At 36.1% G+C, this 27,752-nt stretch overlaps 2 protein-coding genes across 2 annotated transcripts in view; both read right to left on the bottom strand.

Annotated features, from left to right (window-relative positions):
* Positions 1-6,368, bottom strand: part of LOC108736195 — a 121,651-nt gene extending 115,283 nt beyond the window's left edge. Inside the window, exon 1 of the mRNA XM_025977711.1 lies at positions 6,294-6,368. Within this exon, the coding sequence (XP_025833496.1) occupies positions 6,294-6,368 (75 nt within the window). The remainder of the gene's footprint in view (positions 1-6,293) is intronic.
* A 14,402-nt stretch (positions 6,369-20,770) lies between these two features.
* LOC108736200 (dopamine receptor 2) overlaps positions 20,771-27,752 on the bottom strand; it is a 121,522-nt gene continuing 114,540 nt past the window's right edge. The window contains exon 5 of the mRNA XM_025977712.1: positions 20,771-20,934. Coding sequence (XP_025833497.1) covers positions 20,848-20,934 — 87 coding nt within the window. The 3' untranslated portion in view covers positions 20,771-20,847. The remainder of the gene's footprint in view (positions 20,935-27,752) is intronic.

Genomic DNA, 27,752 nt, shown 5'->3' on the forward strand with positions numbered 1-27,752 from the left:
TTTTAATTACATGCACACACACGCACACACACACACACGCACACAAAAACACATACAGAGACATACATAAACATTTGACGCGCGGCGTGTAGCAGTAGGCGTTAAAAAAACAACAAAAACGTAACAATGACAAAAAAAATGGACGATGTCACGCCCATCCCGTCATTAACAAAATGGAAAGCGTTAACAGAATGGCGGATAAGAACAAAAAACACCCACATGACACAAAAGGGAGGCGGGGCTGACCAATAAGAGGCGAAAATCTAACGAGCAGAGGCAAACCGAGTTAGGTCTCAGACATGAAGGTCTAGTCAGAGACATATTAGAGGCAGAAACAGAAGTTACGAGGGGTAGAGGTAGACCTAGGTTATATTATTGTTCGCAAATAGTTATATAGGATGTGAGATGCTCTAGGGAAATGCGAAGATTACCTCAAGATAGGAGAGTGAAGGTGTGTGTCCAACCAGTCTTAGGATTGATAACCTTATGATAATTAATCTATAGTAATGCTTTGTGACATAAGGTGCCATAAATGTAATGACTAGAGTTCGGATTAAATGCAAAATGCATGTAACATATATGCAAGCATATTTCCAAGACTTTTGAATAATGCATATGCATATCAGTTGCGGGCATTGGATACTTTTGGGAACGTCAGATAAATGTTCGGCAACGTTATTTCCGCTTATAGAATCTTGCTTGCCGCAAGAACTGTTAAGAGTTTGGCAGAGATCATCGTCCGCTAATCTTACATTGAAACAAAGTACATCGTAGGTCTCTTTGAATTTGTATAATGACCAAAATAACGAGAATTTGGGAGATCTTCTCCAGAGCCTAATGAACTTTCTGCGAAGTGAAGTCGAAAATGAACAACGAATATCGTTGGCCGCGTTCGGTCTAAACTTTGTTTCCTCGGTTCGCCAGGACGATTCGGGTCGCAGGAAGAAACAAGAAAAAAGAGCTACTTCAATGGTGCCGACTGCCGCGGGTTTTATAAATTGCGACATAAATTGCGTTTTTTGCGGCGGAAATCATGAATCGAAATCGTGTTTCGGGTCTCGTAAGTTGTCTTTTGAAGCAAGAAAGAAAATATTATCCGAAAAGGGCGCTTGCTATCGATGTCTAAAACCAGGTCATAATTCGAAGAAGTGTCGAAGCCGATTACGTTGCGTAATCTGTAACAAATCACATGTAGCGCTGATGTGTCCTGCATTACCGGGAAATAAACAGATCTTAAAAGACAGTACGATTACTGGTAAATCGGATGATAATTGTGATGAAGATAAAACGTTAGCGAATCATACCAGTCCGCATGTTTATTAACAGACTTTACGAATCATCATAAAATGCGAAGGCGGTTTTTTCGCGGTGAGTGCTTTGATCGACACGGGATCTCACAGATCGTATATTTTAAGATCAACTGCGCTTAAATTGGGTTACGGTCCGAAACGTAAAGAAAAGCTTATGCACTGTTTGTTTGGCGGGACCGAAAAAATGATTAACCACAATTGTTATGAAGTCAATGTCTTTAAGGGAAATTACAATTTCAAATTTGAAGTTTTGGATCAACCAACCATCTGCAACAATTTGTCGTCAGTTTTTTATGGGCCGTGGACGGAAGAACTAAAAAATATGAATATTGAAATTTCTGATTCTCATGGAACGGGACCCATTGAACTTCTCATACGGGCAGATGTTGCTGGAGAACTGTATACGGGAAATAGGATTCCATTGAAGTGTGGTCTTGTGGTTGTCGAAACAACTCTCGGTTGGACAATAATGGGGAAAGTACCGTTGGCCAAATCTGAGTCCACTATGGCTATGGTCACTTTATCTTTATTGGTCAGTGACTCATCGATAAGTAATTTATGGGAACTGGAATTATTGGGGATCACAGAACCTTCCGAAAAAAGATCAAAAGATGAGACAGCCGCTGCTGCGAAGGAACTTTTCCTGGATACAATAAAAACAGATTATGAAGGATGTTATGAGGTGAGATTGCCATGGTTAGAGGGATATCCTCCCTTATCAACCAACTACAAGGGGGCTCAACAGATATGAAATGCCCAGGAAGGCAATTCCCATAGTCAAGGTCATTATCTTCCCCATCGTCCAGTTATTAAAGAAAATTAACAACGAAAATAAGACCAGTCTTTGATGCGTCAGCCCGAGAAAATAATGGAATTTCTTTAAATCAATGTCTAGAGAAGGGGGCAAATTTGATCGAACTGATACCTTCGATACTATTAAGGTTTAAAGAGAATCCGATTGGTGTAATAGCGGACATTTTACAAATCAGCCTGAATAAGAGTGATCGCAATTTTCTGAAATTTTTATGGGTAGATCCTGATGGAAAAGAGATCACATATCGACATAAACGCGTTGTATTTGTAATCAACAATAGTTCTTTTCTTTTGGGAGCAACCATTGAATATCATCTGGCCGAGTGTCGGAAAAGATGTGAAGAGGGCAAAGCTGAATATTCTCTTGACACTATAGCTAGGATATCCAAAAGTTTGCATCGAAGTCGAGATACACTCAGGATTAGTGATGACTTTCTAACGAAAAACACAAATTTGTAAGATTTTGTGGTAACGAAAAGGGCTATCCTTTCTGTTGCGCAACGAGTATTCAACGTGATTGGGTTCACATGTCCAACCACTTTGGTACCAAAATTGTTGCTGCAGCGAATATGGGAGGGCAAGCGACCATGGGATGAACCAGTGGAATTGGAAATTGAGAAATCTTTTCGTGAATGGCTTCGGGGTTTACCTCACTTGTTGAAAATAGAAATTCCTCTTTGGACAGGTACAGGTACAAAAGGCATCCAACATTTAAGTATACATGCGTTTTGTGATGACCACGAACGCATATTCCGCTGTAATTTTTCTCAGAGTGGAAAAGATGAATAATGTAGAAGTTTACCTGTTGGCTGCTAAATCAAGGGTAGCACCAATACGGAAGTTAACAATACCAAGGCTTGAACTCATGGCTGCAGTTATTGGTGCCAGACTGTACGCTAATGTCAGAAAAAATTTGGAAAGTGAGGTACAGTCATTTTTTTGGAGTGATTCGTCCACAATGGTATCATGAATTCAGCGACAGGAGGAATGGGCCACATTTGTATGGAACAGAGTTTCAGAGATTCGTATGTTAACGACTTCAACTGAATGGCGCCATGTACCGGGTGATCAAAATCCAGCGGATCTACCTTCACGTGGCTGCAACCCTGAGCAGTTACTCAAATCAAAATGGTGGGAGGGTCCGAAGTGGCTTTATGAGAATATGGAGAGCTGGCCAAGCGGACAAACTCAATGAGATGAAATTGAGGTTGGTCAGGAACGACGGAAAAAATTAGTAACGACACTTCTGGATAACGCTACAGATTTCTGGCATTTGTGTTATTTCTCAAGATACTCAAAGACGGTGAGGATGATCGCCAGGATGCTTCGCTTTGTACGTAACTTGAGAAATCCTTCTCAGAAACAAAAAGGCGAACTGACGGTAGAGAATATTGATGATGAGGAACGATTTTTATTAAAAACGATTTAGGCTGTTTTCAGGAGACAACGCCAAGAAAATAGAACATCTTAGACCATTCGTCGGAGAGGATGGATTAATTCGGTTGAAGACCAGGATTTCGAATCGAGAAGACAGTGAATATTTTAGACACCCTATTGTACTGCCTTCTAAACATCATGTCGTAGAAACTTTGATTTTGAAAGAGCATATTGATTGTGCACATTTGGGTGTGCAGGGTATCTTAAGTAAATTAAGAGAAAAATACTGGATCTTGGGAGGAAGACGTACAATAAGGACTACGCTCGGGAAATATTATGTTTGTAAACGATATAATTCCAAACCGTTTCAAGTGGAATCCTCTGCGTTGCCTTTGGACAGAGTTCGTGAAGCAAGAGTATTTGAAGTTACCGAGGTTGACATGGCGGGTCCTCTTTAACTACGGGATGGGACCAAAGTATGGATATGCCTTTTTACGTGTGCCGTATTTCGGGCTGTTCATTTAGAAGCAGTTCCGGGACGGGACAACCAGATCCGACTAGTCAGACTGGAGACTTCGAGGAGAAGTTTGTTGAGGTCTGTTTAACCTCTTTACCCTTTAGAATGCAACGAAACATCGCCATCGTTTGAAACCAGAGCCAGTTCCCCGACTTCTTCGCTGGTTCCAGGGAAAAGAAGGGTGATTAAAAGTGCGGAAGTGTCTTGTGAAAAAAGCAGAGTACCCGTTAAAACGCGCAATGGACGTGTGTGTAAACCGCCCCAAAGGTTTTCTTTTTAAATTTCTGTAATGTGTTAACTATTGTTCTTGTAAGATTCTATATGTTACTGTTGCTTGCATTTTACTTGTAACTTCAAATTTTGTAATGTATGAGAAACTTTTTGTTGTTCTCAAAATGTTCCTCAGGTGGGAGGATGTTGTGTGAGAGACTGCACAATTTAAATAGTTTTGTCCTTTATGAATTGTTATTTTAAGATATGGGAATGAGACACAACCAGTTGTCAGATGTTTATAGTAAATGATATCGAATGTCAGTCTTAATAATACACTAACAGAATTCACTCTCTCTCAAAATGTCGCAACGAATACACTTGTAATATTTTCTTCGTTTTCAAAATAAACTTGCTTTTTTTGTACAATTTTATAAAATTTCGAATCTTCGTGATCGGTGTAAACTGGTGTTTATATGCAGACGCGAAAGTCATTGAAGAATTGATTCTTCCGACAGTACGGCTATTAACAAATGCAAAACTACTTTAAATACTCCTCATGTAAAAAATGAATTTACATATATCGATAGTAATTTTGTTTTTCTTTCAAAATGTATCGAAAAACTACAAACTAGAGGTCTGTTGCCGAGCGAAAGTATAAGTTTTTATTTCTGCTAAAGAAAAAATTGACTCTTGTTCTTCTAAAGCAAGTAAAATTAAAAATAAATTTAGTTTTGTATTCGATAAAAATTCGGGTTTTAAGCAATTAATTAACATAAACAGCATTTTAGAAGGGCACACAAAGACAGAAAATCCTGAAATTATATTAACGCATATATTAATGCATATTTTGCCGATTTTTAAAGCATATTTGCATGCATATATTTGCTATTTTTTAGTGCATATATTCCGAACTCTAGTAATGACAAAACAAAACGGTTTACATGTGTGGATCACACAACCAAACTTTTCACAAAATGCTGCGCGCCTAGTGTTGAATATTTATGCGATTGGAAATCGACTTACTCATCTAGTGGTAATTGCAATTTTAAACAACTTATTTCGATACACTTATTTTTTACTAGTGATCTAAATAGGAAATTATGGATACTTAGTAACTCTACAAAAGTGAGTATTTTGATTTTTACTATGATTCGTTGAGTATGTATTTTGTGTTAAATGTTATTTACCGAATGAATATTCTGCCCATGAAACAATGAGTGCTGTAGGAGGCCTTTGATGATGAGGACGTGTAGCAAAAAAAATGTTTACAAGTGATACAAAATTTATAATGACAGCCGAAAACGAATTCAAAGCAAATAGCGCCTCGGGTAACTATCAAGGTCTATCAATGAAAACCACGTCCAAAAAATCGAATATTTGGTGCTCGAAAATTGCCAATTGGCAACTATAGGTCTTGGTGATGTCGACATTTCATTTGAATTATCTGAAGCCATTTTAAAAGATATTTTGAGTCTCAAACACGTCAAATCTCAATTGTTTCTTAAAACACACAGTTCATTGAGAAAAATAAACAAAAATTTTTAAGTTTACAAACAATTTATCTTTTTTTTAATCATAGTAGATTAATAATGCAGAAATTTTTGTTTTTACTTTGTTCCTAGTTTATCCTACAACTATCACTTCAATTTCAAGTGTTTATATAGTATCTTCATTATTTTCTATGGGACAATTTAAAATCTACAATAAGATCATACTGATAGTCAAAGATAACGATCTGTTGCTTAAATTTTCAGTAAATTGTTTGTAGTTTTAACTTAGTTTTAATTCCATTATCTTGATCAGTGATTATTTTATGTATTTATTTATATCACCTTACTTAACTGTAACTGTTTTTGTAGTGCCTGAGGAAATTCACATAATAAGGAAAAGCGTTGTAGGAAAATAGGAACTTATATGATTATTTACGACTAACTACTACCACAAGATCAAACCAAAAAGGAGCAACCAATGGATAATCTCAAAAATTAAAATTCAAATGCATTTCAGATAATGACTTTTATAAATAGCATTCTGTTTAAGAAAGCTTTATGATAAAAACCTACCTTATAGTAACTCAGATCCCGTTGAATTAAAATATGGACCTTATCCATCAGATTACCATCTTCCATCACCTCCATATTGATATGAAGTTAGGTTTGGGTTGTCACGCTGAATAATTTTATTGTTTGTTATGTAATGTTTACCGACTGATGTTTGACATATTTTCCATTTGTTTTGCCTAAGATGATATTTTACTCATTTACGATAGTTAGAAATGTTGTTCTTCTTACATACTTTTAACCTAATGTTCAACACTCTTCTCTCTTCTCTTCTAACAGGTCAGGAATTAATACGTACAAGAAAGTAAATACTCCATATTCTTTAGTAGCTTTTATTTTGAAAGAGCATATTGATTGTGCACATTTGGGTGTGCAGGGTATCTTAAGTAAATTAAGAGAAAAATACTGGATCTTGGGTGGAAGACGTACAATAAGGACTGCGCTTGGGAAATGTTATGCTTGCAAACGATATAATTCCAAACCGTTTCAAGTGGAATCCTCTGCGTTGCCTTTGGACAGAGTTCGTGAGGCAAGAGTATTTGAAGTTACCGGGGTTGACATGGCGGGTCCTCTTTATCTACGGGATGGGACCAAAGTATGGATATGCCTTTTTACGTGTGCCGTATTTCGGGCTGTTCATTTAGAAGCAGTTACTTCGTTATCTACCAATGGTTTCATTCAGGCTTTTCGTAGATTTGTCGCACGCCGTGGTCGGCCAAACACGATGTACAGCGACAACGGGACGAACTTCACGGGCGCGGAAAACGCGTTATCGCAGTTGGACTGGGACGAAATAACCAAGAATTCGAGAAATTCCAGACANGAAACTATGAATAGAGCCGTATTTGAAGCCAAAGCATATATATTTATCACTTAATAAATATTAAAAATATGCTTATTGATTCCGTAATATTTAACCTACGATTACAATACTCATTATATACACCTTATTATTTATGAATTCATTTTTATTTGGTATCTACTTTTATTCCATAAAGTCTGTTTTTATATAATGTATGGGTTGAGACGAACGATTATTTCTGTTAATCATTTCCTTGAATCCTACTATTATTGATTGCTTATTATAAATGTTTTATTGCAGTTAAATATTTGCTAATTTTGTACTTCAGGCCCATCCCTACGTTTATAAGTCGCATATGGGTGATTCGTATTTCCTTGATTGTTACTTGCTATTCCACTTTCACTTCCCCAGAGTTATATATTACGTTTTATTATTAATATAATGCAAGTATTGTGCATATAAGTTATCATTGAAGTAAAGATGTCAAGTGCTTCGCTAAGTAGTATCTTCCCCTTTAGTTTATGTTAAAAAAAAAGAAATCAGAGCCAAATAGGAGTAAAAAGTTCTATTATAGTAATACCGATGTTTCACCTCTGATTTGAGTTTTATCAAGTTAGATTTCTAAGTGTAACCATGCATTTCTGACAAATAATCGAAGAGGGTGGATGAATTCCCAAAAACATAGTAGCACAATACACCTAGGTATAGAATAGTAATTATAATAAATAATTGAAAGCGTGGTAGACTGTTTCTTACAGCTCGTTTTAACTATTTATTTGCTTATTCCTTTATTTATACACGCATTAAAGCCGAATCAGGGCAGCAGCAATTTAAATTGATAATATTTTGCGATGAACATAACTTAACCATGGCAAAAACTTCATTTTACCATCACGTTAGAATAATGCCAACTGATTTAGAAAAATATCAATTAGATTACATTCTTGTTAGGCAACAAAGGGACTGTGATCATAACCTAGTAGTTAGGAAGACCAATCTTAATTCAAAATTAAATTATGAAAAAGAGGTGAGGATAGGAAACGTCTTGACTTAGAAGTACTAAAATGTAACAAAACGCTAGATGCAAGGACAGACACTAAAAAGGAGGCAGGAGAAACGAATGACAGGGACGGAGAGACAGAGCAGATATCGATAGCTATCTTAACATAGCAGTTAAGAAGACTAACCTTAAATTCAAAATTATGAAAAAGATGATATAGAAAAACTAAAATGTAACAAAACGAGCGATAGGTTAGATACAATTACAGACAAAGCACTAAAGAAGGCAGGAGAAACAAATCACAGGGACGTATAAACAACATTGAACTTCATTAAAATGTACTTGGATTCCGCAGCTAGAGATATATTTGCTCTTAAACAAAACGAAAGTAGGAAATCCTGGATAATAAACGCGATTGTAGGACTAATAGAAGAAAGGCGGAAATCCAAGAAGAAGACAGACAGGGCAAAAAAGATATAAGTGCAAAATAATTAAGAAGTGTAGGGCAGCTAAGAAAAAGTGAAATGATATGAGGTGTAAAGAAGTAGAAGAAAAGTTTGAAGTAGGTAAAACGGATGAGGCTTGTTATATAATTAGGAGGAAGTTTAGAGAAACAGAGTACAGTAATAATAATATAATAAGAGAGACAGGTATAATTTTGATAGGAAATGATGAAAAAGGAGACAGTTAGAATGAATATTTAGAAAACCTATACGCAGGTTAAGGGTTAGGAGATATACTGGAGAGGGAAGATAGTGCGGAAAATTAGGAGAATTAGGTGAATTAAAATATACTACAATGAGAAAATAATTTGATTGAATAATCAGGCACTAGATATAGATGGGATACAGGCGGACAAAAAGCTAAAGGCAAGTTTGTCACATATAAGAGACGAAGAAAATCCCGGAGGAGAATAAATAGAGGAACATGAGAAGCCATTGTAGCTTTACGACTAATAATACAGAAAACGATAGAAAAAAGAAAGAGTGCTCACATAGGATTCGTAAATTTAGGAAAAGCTTTTGACAATGTAAAATGGGACAAGATGTTAAATGTACTTAAAAAGGAAGAAATGCAAAAGTATAACACTGATATACGCTGGTGGTAAATAATTAAAAGTCGAATAAGCCTTCAAAAATTTCACACCACACATTTCCTGAAAACAATTGTTGAAATCACTAAGGATGCACCTACGACTTGCAGATTTGCGTTGTGTCGATAATTAAAATTCAAAATTTCGTCCCGTGTAACAAATTTGCCTGTGAATAACACCCCATAAAAGAAAACACCGACACATCCGTTTGCAGTTTCAAGCAAGCATACACTCTGTGCAAATGATAAGGATGAAGCAACTGGCTTTTTACAGTTTACCACACTCATCACATGAAAGTAGCCAATGTTCCCTGCTGTTTCTGGTTTGAAGATCACTTTCTTTTCGTGCTACAGAGGCGATGTGGTTTAAACCCGTACTTAAAAATCATGTCATATTATGGTTAACGACTGCTTTACAGTAATATACTGACCTGCATTAATAATGATTGATGTTTTTTACTGAACTGGCAGATCCATTGTATCATACAAGGTTTAAAGGTTAAAGAGGTTGCCTGTTTACATAAAAACCTTAGATCACACTTAATCTAATCTTACAAATTAACAACACATGAGCAAAAATGTAAAACGAGTACCACACTGACGTTGCTAATTACCAGCTGATTGAATGCGACACTGCGGGTCGTGTTTCCATACTATGGCCGGAATTGAAATTATCTGTAATTTCGACTACGTTTTTTACGAATATACAAACACTTACATAATTTTCATATTTTAGAGTGCTCTATCACCTCATTTATTCGGTTATCAGGAATCTTTATTACACTTTCTTATTATAAGTACTACTTACTACAGTTCAGGACAACTTTAAAGATACAAGAGCAAAAGGTTAATATTCTTAAATTTACAGATGATACAGCAGTATTAGCATGTGAAAAGGAGGAGTTAAAGATAGCCTTAAATAAATTGGAAGTGGTAAAGATGAAAACTAGAGGTGGCTGATTTTCGGTATCTAGGAGGTCAGATAACTCAGGATGGAAGGCACAGCAGAGATATAGGGCAGAGGATAGTACAGGATTGAGTCAGCTTTATCAAAAAGAAGTAACTTCTATGATCGCAAACATTTAATTTATGAATTTGAAAAATATTGTTAAAGGGACTAGAAGCGTTCGAAATGTGATGTTACAGGTGACTGATGAGGATACCGTGGATAAAGAAGATTAAAAATGAGGAGATATTAGGAGTAGCAGAACAGAGGGCGCTATGGAAGTCAATAGGAAATAGGCGAGATAAGGCAAGGCACCTTCTCAGGTAGGAAGAGTTAGTTGAAGACGTCGTAGAATAAAAAAAAATGAGAAACGCAGGAGGTAAGATGAGGTGAAGTGGACTTATATTAGATAACTATTCACAAATAGTTAAGGATTAGAGAAGAGCAAAGATTAGCACAGCATAGGAAAGAGTGGAGCTGCGTGTCTGACCGGTTTTAGGATTGATTATGAATTCGTTTGTCATAATAGGCATCCAAGCATTGTGTGTATTAGTAATTTGTTTGCTTATCTGTAGTTTACATTATTTATCTGCAGTGCATTTATCTAAGTTCAATATTTGATGCATACCCACGTGGGCAATTTTTACACACGACCATTTTCGAATTGTAATTATTTATGGTTTCCTTAAAACTATTTTCTTCCATTGACCACACTGCTGAACTCACTATGCGATTCCTTATTGCATCTAGTTTATATTCTCCAAATCTCCGCACTTGGTTCTGTTATACTCCTATTTGCAAAGTGAAACACGATACATCAGAAAGGGAAACCAAAGCGGTTAGTGACTTTCCTGACCCTGAAGAAACGTTTGTGTGTACAGGCAACTAGGCGGTTTGCATTTTTGGAGGAGTTCAGTTATAAAATTTGTCATTAGTCAGTGAAAAATACGCAACTCGTTGACGCGTTAAGCCGGTATACTGCACCCAGTACGATGCTATTATGTTAGAGTGATTGTGGGTCTGAGAAGCGCGCAAGAGAAAGGTAAATTAATATTATGGTTGCTACAACTCGTAATCAAGGCGATAGATGAAGAACCAAACGAAAAGTCGGAATTAGTGGACTATCTAAAGTAAGGCTATAAAGCGAAGATAGACAATATCAGAGAGGACAAAGACAACATGTGAGTTCAGATGTTTTGCGTAGAATAGCCCCATATAGTGATAGTAAATTGTGATTTGAATGTAAGCGTGCAAGTATTCAGGTCAAGTCAAAACCGGATGTCATCTCCTCTAATTGCATGTTAGTGTTAAATTGTTTCTGTAAGGACAGATCCTAGCACTTGGTCAAGACATGCAAGTTCATAACGAGTTTCTTATTATCACATATTACTTAGTAACTGTCAGTAATCCAAAAAATGAAAGAACTACTATATAGTTATGTATGCTTGAAAATCAATTAACATTGTATGATACATATAGTTATGTAACCAGCTGTATCCACTACAGCTCAAGTCGGCAACAACCTTCGATAATTGACTGTCGCATTTGGAGCACGCGGACGGATAGGATGCTAATAAAATTTATAGATACTAGCAATTATGAATTGAAAAATGAATTATTCTATTTATTTACACTACTGTTGATATATCACTATCCACTGCGTAATTTATTTCACTGCTATCACTGTCAATTCTGGAGTCACTTCTGCAATGGTCAATTTATTGCTTCTTCTCTCGGCAATCGTCTCTTCCTTTAAATACTCTTTTGTTTACTTTTGAGAACCTTCTGGAAAACGTCCGGATGGTTTATGGCACCCCAAAATGACTGATCAACTCTTTCGCCAGTTCCTCAACTATGGTTTCCGACTCCTGGTTCGGAAGGGCATAGGCTTCAACCCACTTGGTAAAATAGTCCATAACGACCACGATGTACTTGTTACCTTTCTCGGACTCTGGGCATGGACCCGCCACATCGATTGCGATTCGTTCGAAGGGGCCACCGATATTGTATTGACGCATTGGCGCCCTTAGTCAATTACTCGCGGCACAGGTGGTACACCTCTTACACCAATTCTTGACATCTTCCTTGATACGGACGTGAACTTGTAAGAAATTTATTCTCCAAATTTAACAACGCCGGCCAAGTTGACCGACCAACTGTACAATTCTCATCTTTTAACTTCTATTATAATTTTACTTATAATTATGTTTTCGTTTTCTTTTTAGTTTAATAATCTTTTTATTTTTTCACTTATTCGGTTGTTGTTTCCATCTTATGTCCTTACTCTTTTTTTTTATTATTTCCTTTACAGGTTTTCTTTCTTGCTGTAACGTTTACATTTTCTATCTTTCTTAATTTTTATCTCACAACAGCGTTCTTTTTTTTCAACCCTATGTTTTCCCCTCTGCTCGATCGCTTCCCGATCTCTATTTCTTATTTTCCGCCGCGAAAGTAATGTTAAAGACGAATTCGTTTTTTCATTGCTTTTCGCCCTACTCTTCACACCCCACTATCAACCCCTCTTTTCCCCAAACCTTGCTCGGTGCTGGGGTTGGTATAAATAACCGTGCTCACCTCAGTCCCAACACTCCCGGTTCGAACTTCGAGACAACAACATCTACTACAGCAGCGGTCGACAACAATTACTCGATACTAGAGTTCTTCAGCGACAAAAAGTAGTCTTTTTTAAGACTAGTCGACCATGGAGTTAGACGAAGGCTTCGAGATCCGGAAAAAAGACGAGAAAGCTGACCTACAATCAGAGAACAGCCACGAAGGTTACAACGTCGAACAGCTTCGAAGTTCTACATTGCGAGTCAACGGACCAACTCAAAATCCCACCAGTGATCATTCACTATAATGAAGACTGGAACCAAATACGTAAGAAGCTGCAACTAAACAACGTAAATTTCGACCATGCAACGAGCACCAAAAATGGAGTTAGGATACAACCTTGCACCGAAGAAGACCACGGCAGGCTGACAGCTTTGTTGGACAGAATCGACTGCTATTACTACACCTATACATGCGACCGTAAACGACCGATAAAATACGTCATGAAGGGTATTCCCACCTCGCTGTCATGCGACGACGTCTCCAACGACCTTGAGGGAAAAGGGATAAGCGATACAACCGTCCATAGGATGAAGAGCCGGTCCAAGGCGATTCCCCTGGTCCTAATTATCGCGCCCAAAGAAATGGAGGACAAAGTGAAGGGCATCAAGACATGTTGCCACCTACGTGTCTCAATTGAGTTGTACCGCCAACTACGACGACCCACGCAATGCCATCGCTGCCAGCGCATTGGACATGTCCAAAGGAACTGCAAGATGGCACCACGATGCGTAAAATGTGCAGACCTTCACCATTCTTCCCAATGCACGAAGCCGAAGGAAGAACCAGCAAAGTGCGGCAATTGCGAAGGGCCACACCCCGCTAGCTACCGGGGTTGCAAAGCCTTCACGACGAAGACGCCAAAGACACAAAAGCCCATCAACTCAACCAAGGCCACCGCGTCTACCGTCCGACAAGGGATATCGTATGCGAAATCAACAGCGGGAAAGCCAAGAACGGAAAACCCTTCAACAACAGAGACAACAACAACAATATTTGACAAAATCGACCTGACCACCTTCAAAACTGCAATAATCAACCTCGCCAACCACCTGAAAGGAGCCACAACTCCAGGCGAAATACTCCTAAACCTGTTGGGCAACGCCCACAATTTACTAAAAATACTACACAAATAGTAAGAACAACACCATGCGACTGAAGAGGGCCTCGCGGCCCTAGAACGGCCTGAGGAGGAGAAGTTTTAGTCGGTAGGCGTCCTCCGGGATGAATCCAACACTACCCGGTCGCGCGGGCGGCCGGGTGTCTTTTGAAGATTTCCTCTCCTCCACGAAAACAAAAAAAAAATCAGTCCCAATATCCCACCGACACACGGCAAGGGAGAAGGGCCCACCAAACCACCAATTTTCTTCGTGATCCCCGTGCCGCGACTTAGTGTCGATCAACAGTAACGAGTAAGTGCGTTTCCTTTGACTTTGTGTGTCGTTATTTTGTTATATATACATTCTATTTTTTTCTATTCTTGTATATATTCTTTTTCCCTTGTATATTCGTTTGTTTGTGTTTGTATTTTGTCTTCGTGTACATGTATATATTTCTTGGTCCGTTGTATATATTTTTGTCTCCCCGTATTTCTTTTTTTGTCTTTGTGTAAATATTAATCTGTGCCCGCGTGTAAATAAACTCTATTAAAAAACCAAATGCTTAAAATTATATCATCCTTACAGTTCACCCAATAAAATCGCTCTCGAACTTTCCCAAGCGTCATATTCACTCTAAAATGGCCATTTAATGATTCATCATGAAGGTACCGCAACACCTCTCTAAACATGTTTCGAGGAATAACCAGTTGCTTCCTATCTTCCTCTCCATCTGAACTTTTAACAACACGCTTCAGGATGCCATCCTCAAAAACTTGTAGTACTTAGGTACAGGAAGAAATCTGCTGCCACGTTGGTCGTTTTCCGTCGCTTTTCCATTCCATCACCTTCTTCAAGTCCAGGTCGTTTTCTTGATCGTGTTTTATATTTTCAGGTAACCACTCGTCAGCGTTACCGTGACGCGTCGAATTGCTTCTACATTCCTTTCTATTCGATCATACTGCTTGCAGTCTGTTTGACAAGATATTCTGGAAAGTGCATAGGCATTCTTGTGTCCGGTTCCAGGCCGGTGCTCTATGTCAAAATTATATTCCTGTAGCTTCTCAATCCATCGAGCTACCTGGCCTTCCGGATTCGTGAAATTCAGAAGCCGCTTTAAAGCTGCATGATTGGTGCGTAGGGTGAATGTTTTCGTCCATATAGGTATTTATAAACATTTTCTACACTTTTGACTACAGCCAGCATCTCTCGCCTAGTGACTCAGTTGTTTCTTTCGGCTTTTAATAACGTCTTGCTAAAATAGCCGATTACCTTCTCTTGACCATCTTGTAACCGTGAAAGAACGGCTCCCATTCCCACATTGCTGGCGTCGGTGTCCTAAATGAACATTCCATTGGGCCGAGGATATACCAGTACGGGGCTGTGATTAAAGCCTGCTTCAAAGTGTCAAATGCCGTTTGACAATCCGAATCCCAATGAAATTTGAGGTCACTTTCGGTTAAGCGTGACAAAGGTTTGGCGATATTGGCGAATCCGTAAACATAGCTACGATAATACGTGCACAATCCCAAGAAGCTTCTTATATCGTGGACATTTTCAGGCACTTGCCATTCCTTCACGGCCTTTACCTTCTCTGGATCCACGGCCACGTCTTTCGCTGATACAACATGTCCCAAGTAAGAAACTTCTTCGCGGAAAAGGTAGCACTTTTTCGGACTGAGTTTCAAATTGGCCTCACGTAACTGCTGGAATACCGCTTGCAAATTCTGCAGGTGTTCATTAAAAGTGCTTCCAATCCCTATGATGTCATTCAAGTGTACCAAGCAGGTCTTTCCAATTTGATCACTCAAGATTTTCTCCATCAACCTTTCGAAATGAATGCGGTCTTTTCCTTGTCGGCAGCATCTAAAGTGAATCGAGTGTGGAAAACATTCTCGAGCCAGAAAGCATGTTCAAGGTATCATCAATCCGTGGTAGTGGATAACTGCTTTTCTTAGTTACGTTGTTGAGCTGTCGATAATCCACATAAAAACGGGTTGTCCCATCTTTCGCCCTTACCAATACGACTTGTGATGTCCATGGACTTGAGGATGGTTCAATTATGCCGGTCTCCTGCATTTCGTGGATTATTCGCTCTTCTTCTTCCTTCTTGGCCAGGGGCAATCGTCTAGGTCTTTGACGAATAGGCTGCGCATTACCGGTATTGTTCTTGTGTTTTACGGTATTGGTCTGTATCCTACCATTCTTGTCAGTCTCAAAGGCGTCGGCATTCTGACAAGGTAGATGTTGCACTTTGCATTTCTGCTCACTGGTTAGATTCCTACAATTTCTGTCAATCACTACACCTATTTCAACAGGTACTGTTACAGAATTTAACTGCTGTTGACGTCGAGTACTTAAACCTCTTTCCTTCATCAAATAATTAAATTTCCATACTAAAGCTCTATATGCTTGTTTAAAGCTGCATAGTGCTTTGCTAAGTTTACACACATGACCTGGTGCAGCTTATGTCCGTTTAGTATTTGCATATAATTTTTTTCTTGTTAATGTCCATTCAGGAAAGTAATTTTAAAATCCATCTAACGGGTAAGAAGATTGATTTGCGAATGCTAAAAAGATACGAAATGTGGAGATCCTAGCAAGTAGTGCAAAGGTTTCATCATAATCTTTAAACCATTTTTGACTAAAATTCCTTGTTACCAAACGACCATTACATTTCGTAGGATTTTCATTTGTATCTTTCTTGATTGCAAATACCTACAAACAACTTATTATACTATTATCTAAGGTTTTCGATACAATAGTCCAAATTGAAGTGCAATGAATTTAATTCGTCTTTAATTGCCAACTCCCATTAAATTCTGTCATCCATATTCTGAATATCAAAATGATTAACCGTTACTACACTACGATTATTCAACAAATACGTGGTGTATTAATAAATTTTCGTAAAAATCTTCAGTATATTTCGGTTTCTTGAATTTTTAATTCTGGTACTTCTACGAACTTGGTTTCTATTTTCTGAGTTTTATTTGATATTTCTTCACAATTTGTGCTCAAACCAAGAATTATAAGAATTAAATTAATTAATTTATCAGTTGCCAGAGTAATAATTTTTTATTTGACATTTGACCTTGATATTTGTTTCGTCAAAAATGACGTCCCTAACAGTTATAATATTCTCGCATTCTACGCTCCATAACAAGTTGAAGGACAAAACGTAATTAACTAAAAATATGCGACAAAGTTGAATTTATTGTAACACCACCACCAATACCTACCAAACCAACAAAGGAAAACACGTTCGCAGAACCAAGTATGGGCAAAAACCCAACAGGGCGATACCCTGCCTGGAGCAATTGAATTCCTAGAACCTGCAAAATATGGACAGAATGTCATAAAATTAAAAAAGGGTGAGTGCGACTGTTGACTGATATTGACCCTATCTATTGTAGTTATGCCGACACTGTAATTATATGAGAGGTACTATTTGCATAACATTCTATAAAACTATTTCTTGTAACTTTATCGCGACGAATATTTAAATTGTAGGTATTCCTTTGGTGTAATAAAATGAATTATATTCAACATTTGTGAATAATACTGAGCGATAGAAACAAAATCCAAAATTAAAACTGCAACAACTACTTTTATTTCTTTTATGGGTGACCTTTTTATTAGAAATGTTGCAGTTAATACTAATTCTTCTCAAAACGATTTTTGTACATCTGCAGAGTCCAACATTGCACGTGCTTTATCTGTTATTGCATCAATGAAATTTTATTATCAACAGTTGTTAATTTAATAGGATCACATGCATTAGAATGGATTATACAGGGTAGTCCATTAAGCGCGCCTTGCTCTTTAGCGGCCTTGCCGTTGAAATCGGAAGAAAACATTTCCAATAATAAATGTTCATGGTCAAATGATCCATCTGCGGAAAATAAGTTTAGAGATGGCATCAGCTGCTTTATCTTAAATGGAACACCCTGTATATTATTAATATAATAATAATGTGTAACGTTGATATAAACCGTTTATCTTCATTTTTAATAATTCATTGTAAGTAAAGTTTGTTCCCAGTATTGTTTATATCGGAGTTTTATTCACTTTGGCAATAATTCATTTTAAGAAAATTCTGCTCGTGAAGTCACGGCAATCTTTTATGACATTAATTGTTTGTGTTGTGTTGGGTTTAAGTAATTTTATCAATAATTCGAATAAACATGAAAGAATTTGTTTTCGGCTATGGACCCATGCTGCCTAGGATCTATCAGTTTTCTCTACACATTACAGAATAATTAACGAATCGCAATTGTTTTGAAAACCGTTAAGCGTAGACCCTAATATGCCTCAATAAAATCGAAAGAGAATTTAATTTTGCATCCAACGATGTTAAAATGAACATAGCTTTCCATTTGAAAAAAATGAGCTATTGATATTTGAAATATTTAAAATTTGAACATTACTAGTGTAAAGATTTAATGTGAAAGAAATTTTTAGATGGAAAACCAAGTCCATTTGTTGCTCTTTTCAACAGTGACAGCCGCATCTCTTTACCGAGTATAATTGTCGAGTTCTTAAAATTGTTGTAAGGTACTACAAACGTCAAATTTTCTAAAGATTACTAAATAACTCCAAAAAGATACCGCACAAACTATGCTTAACAAGTTGGACATGAAAATCTATGCTGAATTCAAAAATGCAATAATATATAGGGTGTTCCATTTAAAATAAGGCAGCTGATGTACACTTCCGGTATATCCGAAAGTCCGCCATCTCTGAAATTATTTTTCGCAGATGGTCATTTGACCAGAAACATTTTCTTCCAATTTTAACGACGAGATCGCCAGAGAGCAAGGCGCGCTTGATGGACCACTCTGTATATATAGGTCGATTAATAAGGTCTATATTTTTTATTTTATTGAATGGAAGTCGCGCTTGTTTAGCCTCAATACAAGCTTCACATAATCTGTCAGTAACTGATACATGAACAAGATCAAGAACATCATCAAGCGGTTTGCTATTTAGAAATTAGTAAATGCTAGTGTTACTCCTTTAGCTAACCATAAATCCAAAACCGTCACTGTAAGCAACATTGATTTTTCGAGTACGTTGATTTCCACTGATATTACTTAGTTGATGTGATAGTATTCTTTTGTAGTAACGGAAATCAGCTTTAACATGATTCTGCCGAACAAAATGATCACACAGTGGATTGTAGAAATATTGTAATTTCTATTATAATACGTTTTCTTTAGATCCATTTTCTTGAATTTTAACTTGTGTGTCGTATTTGGTTTGTAACACTCCCACCTGCTTTTGGTATCACTGGAGATACTTTGGACTTTAACACCTTCATACTATTTGATCCATCATTGCTTTGCATTTAACTTCAGGATCAAGGAGGCGATGTTTTAACAAATGCAAGATTAATATGATCTTGTCCAGTGTTGTAATCACCCCATCATAAGAACTTGATAACGTAAGCAGCAAAAAAGATACTTTGTCCATCTCATTAAACACCGCAACTGTTCCTATTAAATCAGCAATGACAGAACTAAATTTGGTGAAATTTTGGAACAAGGTAATATCTCTTTCCAATTTGAGACTTAAAAATTGTTTGCGTAGGGCAAATTGTGTCATTAACAATCAATCACTTGGGTTAAAACGTGGGAGCTATAGCAATTAACATTTATTAATTATGTTTGGTTTGTATTTACTGTTCACATAAAAATGCCTGAGTTGCATATCCGTCGAATAAGAGTATGCGGTTGTCATTTACACAAATCAAGTGTTTGGTAAAAATATGTGTGCATCAAAATCGTGACTGAACTACAATAGTATATATATCTTTAAAAGGTAAACACATGCTAAAAAAATATAATTTCATAAGAAGAATAATGTACAACTGATTTATATGCCATTAGGCCTGAATATGAATTGAATTCTAATTAAACTAGGTAATGATTGTGAAGGTAAACGGTAATAGAACCAAAGTCAAATAACTCATAGTTTTCTAATAATAAAGGTACTGCCCCTATCTCTAGTTTTCTTGAATAATTGATAATGAATTAAATATAAGCAATGTGATGCTAAATTTCAAAATCCAATATAACCGCCGTAGCTACATAGCAATACGGTGTCAACTGGTGAACTATTGACTTCATTCTTTCTATTCTGTCAATTGTTCCGCTAATGTGATGACCTGTACTTAACCAGCTGACTAAGCTTTTGGCTATAATTGCTGTGTAACTAAATTCACTTCTTTGGCGAAATTGTCAAACTTCTTCAAGTCATTGGACAAGCATTTATAAAGGTAAGCTGACATTGTGCTTGATCCTTGGCGTCGCTTTGTTTACATTGAATTAATTATCAATTGCACATCAAACGGGGCATTGTTTTAGTCGAGTAGTATCTTTCATTTGATGTGAGATATGATTAGCAATTAGTGAGTAATTTGAATTTGAAATCTCCCCTTTATTCTAACTAAATCCCGTAGTATACACTTCGTTTATTCTCCTAATATATCATTACGATTGTAATAATTATCATATGTACGAGTATTGTAATTAAAGATATATGTGAATCTATTGGATCTTACACCTGGTAAATAAATACTCCTTTACTGCATACTGCAACCTAATGTATTATTGAGAAATTTAAAGGTATTAAAAGCTATTCGTTCAAAACAAAATTTTTTATATAATTGTGCAATAATAATAGATAATATTGATAGGTATTAACTTTAAACCACTTCGATAACTTATTAGGTATTAGGAAAACACAGGTGTGCCTTCTAGGATAATGGTTGAATTTAGGTTTTGACAATATTATACTTTTCATTAAATTTCGTTGAGTAAAAGGCAGAAACAATTAAATATTGTATAATTATGTATTTTATTAAACAATATAACATTCTAAATAATTCTTAATGAACTTGGTAAACGAAGTTGTCTTTGTCGGTAAAGTTCATCTCTCGATTTCTGGGAGTACAATGTGGATTTCAACGAAGACTGACACCTACGCTGTCGTGATGGTTGCTGTCATAAGGTATAGAGTTCTTGATGACCCACTGAGCTGTTGCTGGGATTTTCAGAAGAAGTGTCCAAAACGACTTGTTTAGTACCACTCTATAAAGATAATCTGATTTTAAGAAGAATACATTAGCATTACAATGAGTTACTTATTTCAAATAATGACTATTGAGTGAAAAAAATTACTCAGAAAGAAATAACATTTCTGTTATTTTATTAATAATATATATGGATACATTTATTGCATTAGGTGTAACAATTATCAAAAGTAATCGTAATTGTATTTTGGCGTACCTCTGGATGAAGTATTTTTAATTGTATGAAATTAAAAACAAAATAAGAAAACACTTATTGGTACTGTTCCACTGTTTTTATTTAGATGTTAAAACATCAACATTTTAATGTTTCTTTTAATAAATTTAATTTTTTACAGTTATCAAAAAGTTTATGTACCAAGTTGTTTTTGTTGTATAACTTATAATAAAAGGGCGACTAAGTAAATATTGACACGTATTCAAACTCCTCACACTACTATTATTTAACAATTTACTGTCTAAATAACACTTCTATTATCAATTAGTTAATAATTCATCACTATATATACACTTTATCACTTCTTCGCTCTTTCTTCTCTCTATATCGCCTTGAACTCTCTGACTTATAAATTAAAAGTTTTTAGGCGATAAAAGATAAAAAAATAGGCTTGTGCGTCTGTACGACCGAATGATAAAAGTATAATGTATGTACATATGTACTACAGTTTCAGTTCAAAATTAGATAACAAGTCTTCATTTCTTTAGCTTCAGGCTGTCAATCCAATGAAGACTTCTAAGGATATTTTACAGTCACGCAGAATGTAATAGACAACATAACGCCTTGCAATTTCTGAATCCACAGTGTTAATGTTATAAGTTCTTTTCTTAATAAAACTTATCCTGTTAGCATAGACGCACACTGTAGCTGAATTGATCATTTATTAAAAATATGGTAGATGTTACTAGATGAGAGTTATACTCATGCATTTTTACTTAAAATAGACAAACCTACTTTGTGCATTATCTGTTTTAATTCCAATTTCACTATTAAGTTTTCACTTTTTTGAAGGACACCATGTTCTACAACTACAAAGTGTGTTAGAATTGTAGAAAACTTTCTTCGCTTTCAAACTAAAATGAATTTGCATCCTTTTTGACTTCTCACGCTGTAGTTTTGGGTAAACTTTTCGTATTGGTTACCAAGCTGTCAACTATACATTGGTCTATAAAAATTGACGTAATTTCTTAGTGCATCTTTACTTTTTGTAATTTGGTCGGCTGTGTTGCTATTCAATGACTAATTAAAGTTGTCGAATGGATCTGCTTGTTTAAAGTACATATAGGCACTACAGATAAATATATTTCACCATCTATGGTATTATCTTACGTCTAAGTAATTAATTCATTACGCACTTACGTAATAAACAAACAGGTTAAGGAAATTATAACTGTGTGCTTCATTACACTACATCATTGTTACATAGATAACTTACGAGCATTGTTTAGAAAAGTAGCATGCTGAATATATATTGTACACCGCATAAATGGATTATGTAATGGATTTGGAAAATCTACCACATCATGTTGAAATTTATTATATGGGACATGACTAAAGTATAGAACCACACCATTAGAAAATGTAAAGAAGAAAATTCAGTTACGAAGAAACATGCGTTTTAGTAAACAGTATTCCACAAAGGCATTCGAAGAAATTTAATAGTGAGAGTGTGACATGCATGGAAGATAAGAGACTTAAATGTAGTACTTTGATGTTGGTAATAGCATTAGAAGTTATGCACTCTATCGAAAGGAGTGTAGTAGTGGGTACTAAAGATTTGATGGAAGTAGAAACAAACATAAAGACATTCACTACAAACCTTTTCAATCTAGAGATGTTACGATTTCCTCATTGATAAGCATCTTTAGAAAAAGTATACTGTCGATGATCTGCAAAATGAATAGTTCGTGACGATGGATGGCCGAGAGGGGGCCCTTTGCTAAATGTATGTCTGTTCGCAAGAATTCTGTTTCAAAGAGTATGTTGAATAATAACGACGAGAAGAAAATCTCTGGAACAATAACAGGAAACATTAATTTCTAAAGAAATGTCGCATAGGTACAAAATGCACATCGATAATAGTTTTGTTCTGGCAATACTACATACTTTTCAAATTACCAATTGTGATAAAAAGAATTGTTATCGTAATATAAAATATAAAGTAGTTCGAAGTGGTCAGTGTTCTGTCGAAATTACCAGACGCGCTAATGAGATCCAAAAGGATCGAAATCACGATCCTCGTCTGGCAACACTGACTACTTCGAATTTGTTTGTTCGATTTTGGTAACTTGCCTATCACGTAGTGGTGAGCTACGCCGTGGATTAGTTCAGCAACTAGATACTAAATGTAGCATTGTACTACAGATGACGTTTACCGCGCCATTTGTGTTATTTTATAAGGAAGTTGTCAAAATTTACGAGAATATTCCTGCATTAGTCAACATAGCTACTTATAATAAACTATCTTCATACATGCTCCCATATTTTCCGCTGTTGTAGATTTGCTTTCAATTTCTAAGATGTAAATAAACGCAAAAGTAGAAGTAATGCATTTTATTCGATTTTTCAGAAAAACTAATTTACTCTAAGACAGTCTGACGAAATTTCATTAAGATGAAATGACAATAAATTTTATCTATGATTAAAACCTTTTCATTGACAACAGTGTTAAAATTTAAACAATTATATCAAATAGAAAAGTTTAACACGTAAATTTATAAAGACTATCTTTAGTAATAAATTTTCCTGCTTAATTTAACAGAATTATTCCTTAATTTGAGGAATTAATTTTTTAAATTTCTTTTATAAGCATTTTGTGATTCAGAGATCTTTCATAAAGAAGAAAGAAAAATAAAAAAACTTTCGTTCCTGATTACAACTCAGAAGCTCAGGAAAGCGCCTCAACATTAAATAATCAATTCAAAAATATGAAATATTAATTAATTACTCTATTATATTTTTAAAATGAAGTTATGTCAAATCACCCGAACGTTTCTAGTAGATGCGTAGCGAATAACTACACTGATCAAATTGAAAGAATCTAGTACGCAATAAATAATTTTTTAAAAATTTATTATGAATTAATACTATCAAGGTTTCCTTCTAGGAATTTTAAGGTATAAATTATATTATTTTGTAAATTTTGCGCAATTACTGATGCAGAGTGTCTTACGGTGACCATCCATTAGAATATTTCGGAAGCTTGCTCGATTTAAATTTTGGAAATTTGTACAATAGCGTCATTGGGTATGCTCTTCATTATTTTAAAATGTACACCCTATATATTATGACGGTTTTTAATTTTACTTATGATTTTAGGTAGACTTTCATAAGGCTCTTCTACTTCAAAAATTTGCCGTTTTCGAGATATTATTTCTTTTTTATAAATAGCAGAGAGCAGTAAATAGCAAAACAACATGCCTATTGTACAATAAGAAAGCTGGAGCAATGATATTTTGAGAACCCTTAAAGTTCCCGTCCATACTTTCAAAGTGAATTAACTACATATAGGGTGTTAGCTATTTTATAACGAATTTGGTTAGCTTCTAACAGTCGTAAGACTATTTTTTGGAATGGAATACCCTGTATATATTTTCATAGCCTTATACAGAATTTTATCCTCCTTCAAATTATATATTTTCAACTGATATCGTTAATGATTTATTTCAGAGTCGGGCAAACTTTAACTTCGTAGGAGCTGCTAGCTGAGGTTAGTTTGGGTCACTCCGTACCCTTCAATGAGTACGAGAGAGTAAGCAGTACAGACCCATATTGCTGCCTCCTTTCTTCTCTCTTCCACTACCATATTAAGCCCTCTCGTAGACGAGCGAAGCCTCTCTTGCAACTTAAATAATAACTACGAAAATTTTCTAATGATCTTCCCGCAGCTTAGAGGTAACATGCCGGAATACGGTTGCAATAGTATTGGGTTCGGCTATGGAAGAGGGGACTCACCTACGAAATGGAAGGGATAAGAAAAGGAAAGAATCATCTCACTCGCACTCACAATGGAGCAATGAGGAGCTTCTTGGCTATATCTGAGGAGCACCTGGCAGTCAAAAGTCTAATTTGTCCGGCTCTGATTTATTTTATTGATTGTTTATTTGCTTTATTGGCTATTGTTATCTATAGTCTACTGTATTGCAAATGACTGCTTAATATTCTTCTCAATTTGAATAAGTATTTTCATTTTTCATTCTTAATAAAGATAATGTTTAATACTTGACACTGAAAATCAAAACATTTAATTATTAAACTGTCAATATGCGTTTTTCAGTGACAACAATTAACTTATTGTATTTGTTTTGAAGTTCTGCTAATTTTACAGCTATATTCGTAAGATAGTAGCTTTCACAAGGCACAGTAAGTAATTTGAAAACTAGAGATGGGTTTAGCGAATCATAGTACCATTCGAAACAGAACAAAATTTTGTATAAAGCTGTGAAAATATATACAGAATATTCCTTTTCAAGAAATAGACTTACGATTGTTTGAAGTTAACCAAGTCCGCCAATAAATATCATTCACCCTGTATATAATTAACTCATTTTGAAAGTATGGACGGGAAGCTTAAGGGTGCAGCTATCTCTCCTGAAAATATTATTGTTCCAGCTTTCATACGGTAAAATAGGTATGCTTTTTCGCTACCTACTGTTCTGTGCTACTACTTTTAAAGAAAATTAATACCATAGAAACGGTAAATTATGGAAGTACGAAAGCCTTATGTATGTCTACCTAAAATCATAAGTAAAATTCAAAGCCGTCTTAATATGCTTGGTATTCCATTTAAAATAATGAAATTGATATCAACATCTGGTATAACCGAAAGTGCTACGAGGGTGGATTGATAAGTTTCCGGCCTAACCAAGAGATGACGCCACTAGGCCTACCTTGAGGTGACATTCTATAGTACCATCCTTGGATAGCTTGTAGCTATAGTTTCAGCCCGATCTCCTTGCTAGTGTAGGTTTGACAGCACGCTGAACAAGACGCCTCTGTGGTTTTCGTAAAAATGGAAAAGCAGGAAAATCGTGCTGTCATCAAATACTTTTATTTGAAGGGGTTAACGCCGAAGGAAATTAAAAAAGAGATGGACTCAACACTGGGGACATCCTCCCCGTCATATTCAACCGTTAAGCAGTGGGTTTCCGAGTTTAAAAAGGGTCGTGTGAGCACCTCTGATGGGCCTCGCTCAGGACGCCCCGTTGAGGTCACAACTCCAGATATGATCGAAAAAATTCATCAAATAGTGCTGGGAGACCGCAGATTGAAAGTGCGTGAGATAGCTGAGACCTGTAAGATGTCATATGAACGTGTGCAACATATTTTGCACCAACATTTGCATATGGAAAAGCTCTGTGCAAGATGGGTGCCGCGTTTGCTAACAGTCGACCAAAAATTGATTCGAAAAAACATTTCTACCGCAAATTTGTCATTGTATAAGCGTAATCCAAGCGAATTTTTGCGTCGATTCGTAACCGTTGACGAAACGTGGGTCCACCACTACACTCCTGAAACCAAAGAACAGTCTAAACAGTGGATTGGACCAGGGGAACCAACTCCAAAGAAGGCAAAAACAATTTTTTCGGCGAACAAGGTTATGGCTACTGTTTTTTGGGATGCAAGAGGTATTATATACATTGATTACCTTGCAAAGGGTAATACTATCACTGGTCAATACTACGCAGACTTATTGCAACGTTTGAGCCACGAGGTGAAAATTAAACGACCTCATCTGGCGAAGAAAAAAATCTTGTTTCATCACGATAACGCACCAGCGCACACGTCAATCGTTGCGACGGCTAAAATCAACGATCTAAAGTTTGAATTGATGCCGCACCCTCCTTACTCTCCAGACCTAGCCCCGAGTGACTATTTTCTGTTCCCTAATCTCAAAAAATGGCTTGGCGGTAAGAGATTTGCGGACAATGAAGAAGTAATCGAAGCTGTAAATGGTTATTTTGAGGAGCTTGACGAATCAGTCTATAGAGATGGCATTAATAGACTGGAACACCGCTATGAGAAATGTATCAGCCTTGGAGGAGATTATGTTGAGAAATAAAAAAAAAAAATTTTTAAAAACCTTGTTTTTCTTGGTCAGGCCGGAAACTTATCAATCCACCCTCGTACATATAACCCGTTATTTTAATTGAGGAGGAGCATACCCAATAACGCCATTGTACAAATTTTCAAAATTTGAGCCGAACAAATTATCGAAACATTCTAATGGGTGGTCACCATGAGACACCCGGTATATATATAGTTTCACAGCGGTTTAGTTCCAAAGGAAGATTAGTTTCAATACTTTCTCATCAACGAATGTGTAATACTTAAGTTACATGTAACGTCAAAACTTGAACACTTCATTAGAATTAGATTCGTACACGATAATCTTAGTGTTGAAGTGTCAATATTCAGACTTAAAATTTTCCATAATGGGTATCTGTAAATTAAACTTAGGTTTGTGTGCTTTTAATGAAACAACGACATGGAGAAGTTAACGCTTCTTGTAGCGAATTGCTTTATTTAAGTAGGACGAAAAGGTCCATAAGGTTTCAACTTGACGAATTAATCCCACTGGTGTAAAGAAATTATTTTTCCGACGTAATGACCGTGACCTTGGAACTCTATAAAGGGGGTGGATTTCGCCTTTCAGTTACGGTTTTTTTTTACAGTTGCCGTTAGTTAGTGTTTTATTATTAAATAATCGATTACTTCATTCTAATGATTTGTATCTTATTATTCTTACTGCTGCTGCAAACTGGAATGAATAACAATGAACAGTAAGAACGTAAGAACATATATATAAAGATTGCTCTGTT

Source organism: Agrilus planipennis, unplaced genomic scaffold (genome assembly GCF_000699045.2).
Source record: "Agrilus planipennis isolate EAB-ADULT unplaced genomic scaffold, Apla_2.0 scaffold125, whole genome shotgun sequence".
NCBI classification, from domain to species: domain Eukaryota; kingdom Metazoa; phylum Arthropoda; class Insecta; order Coleoptera; family Buprestidae; genus Agrilus; species Agrilus planipennis.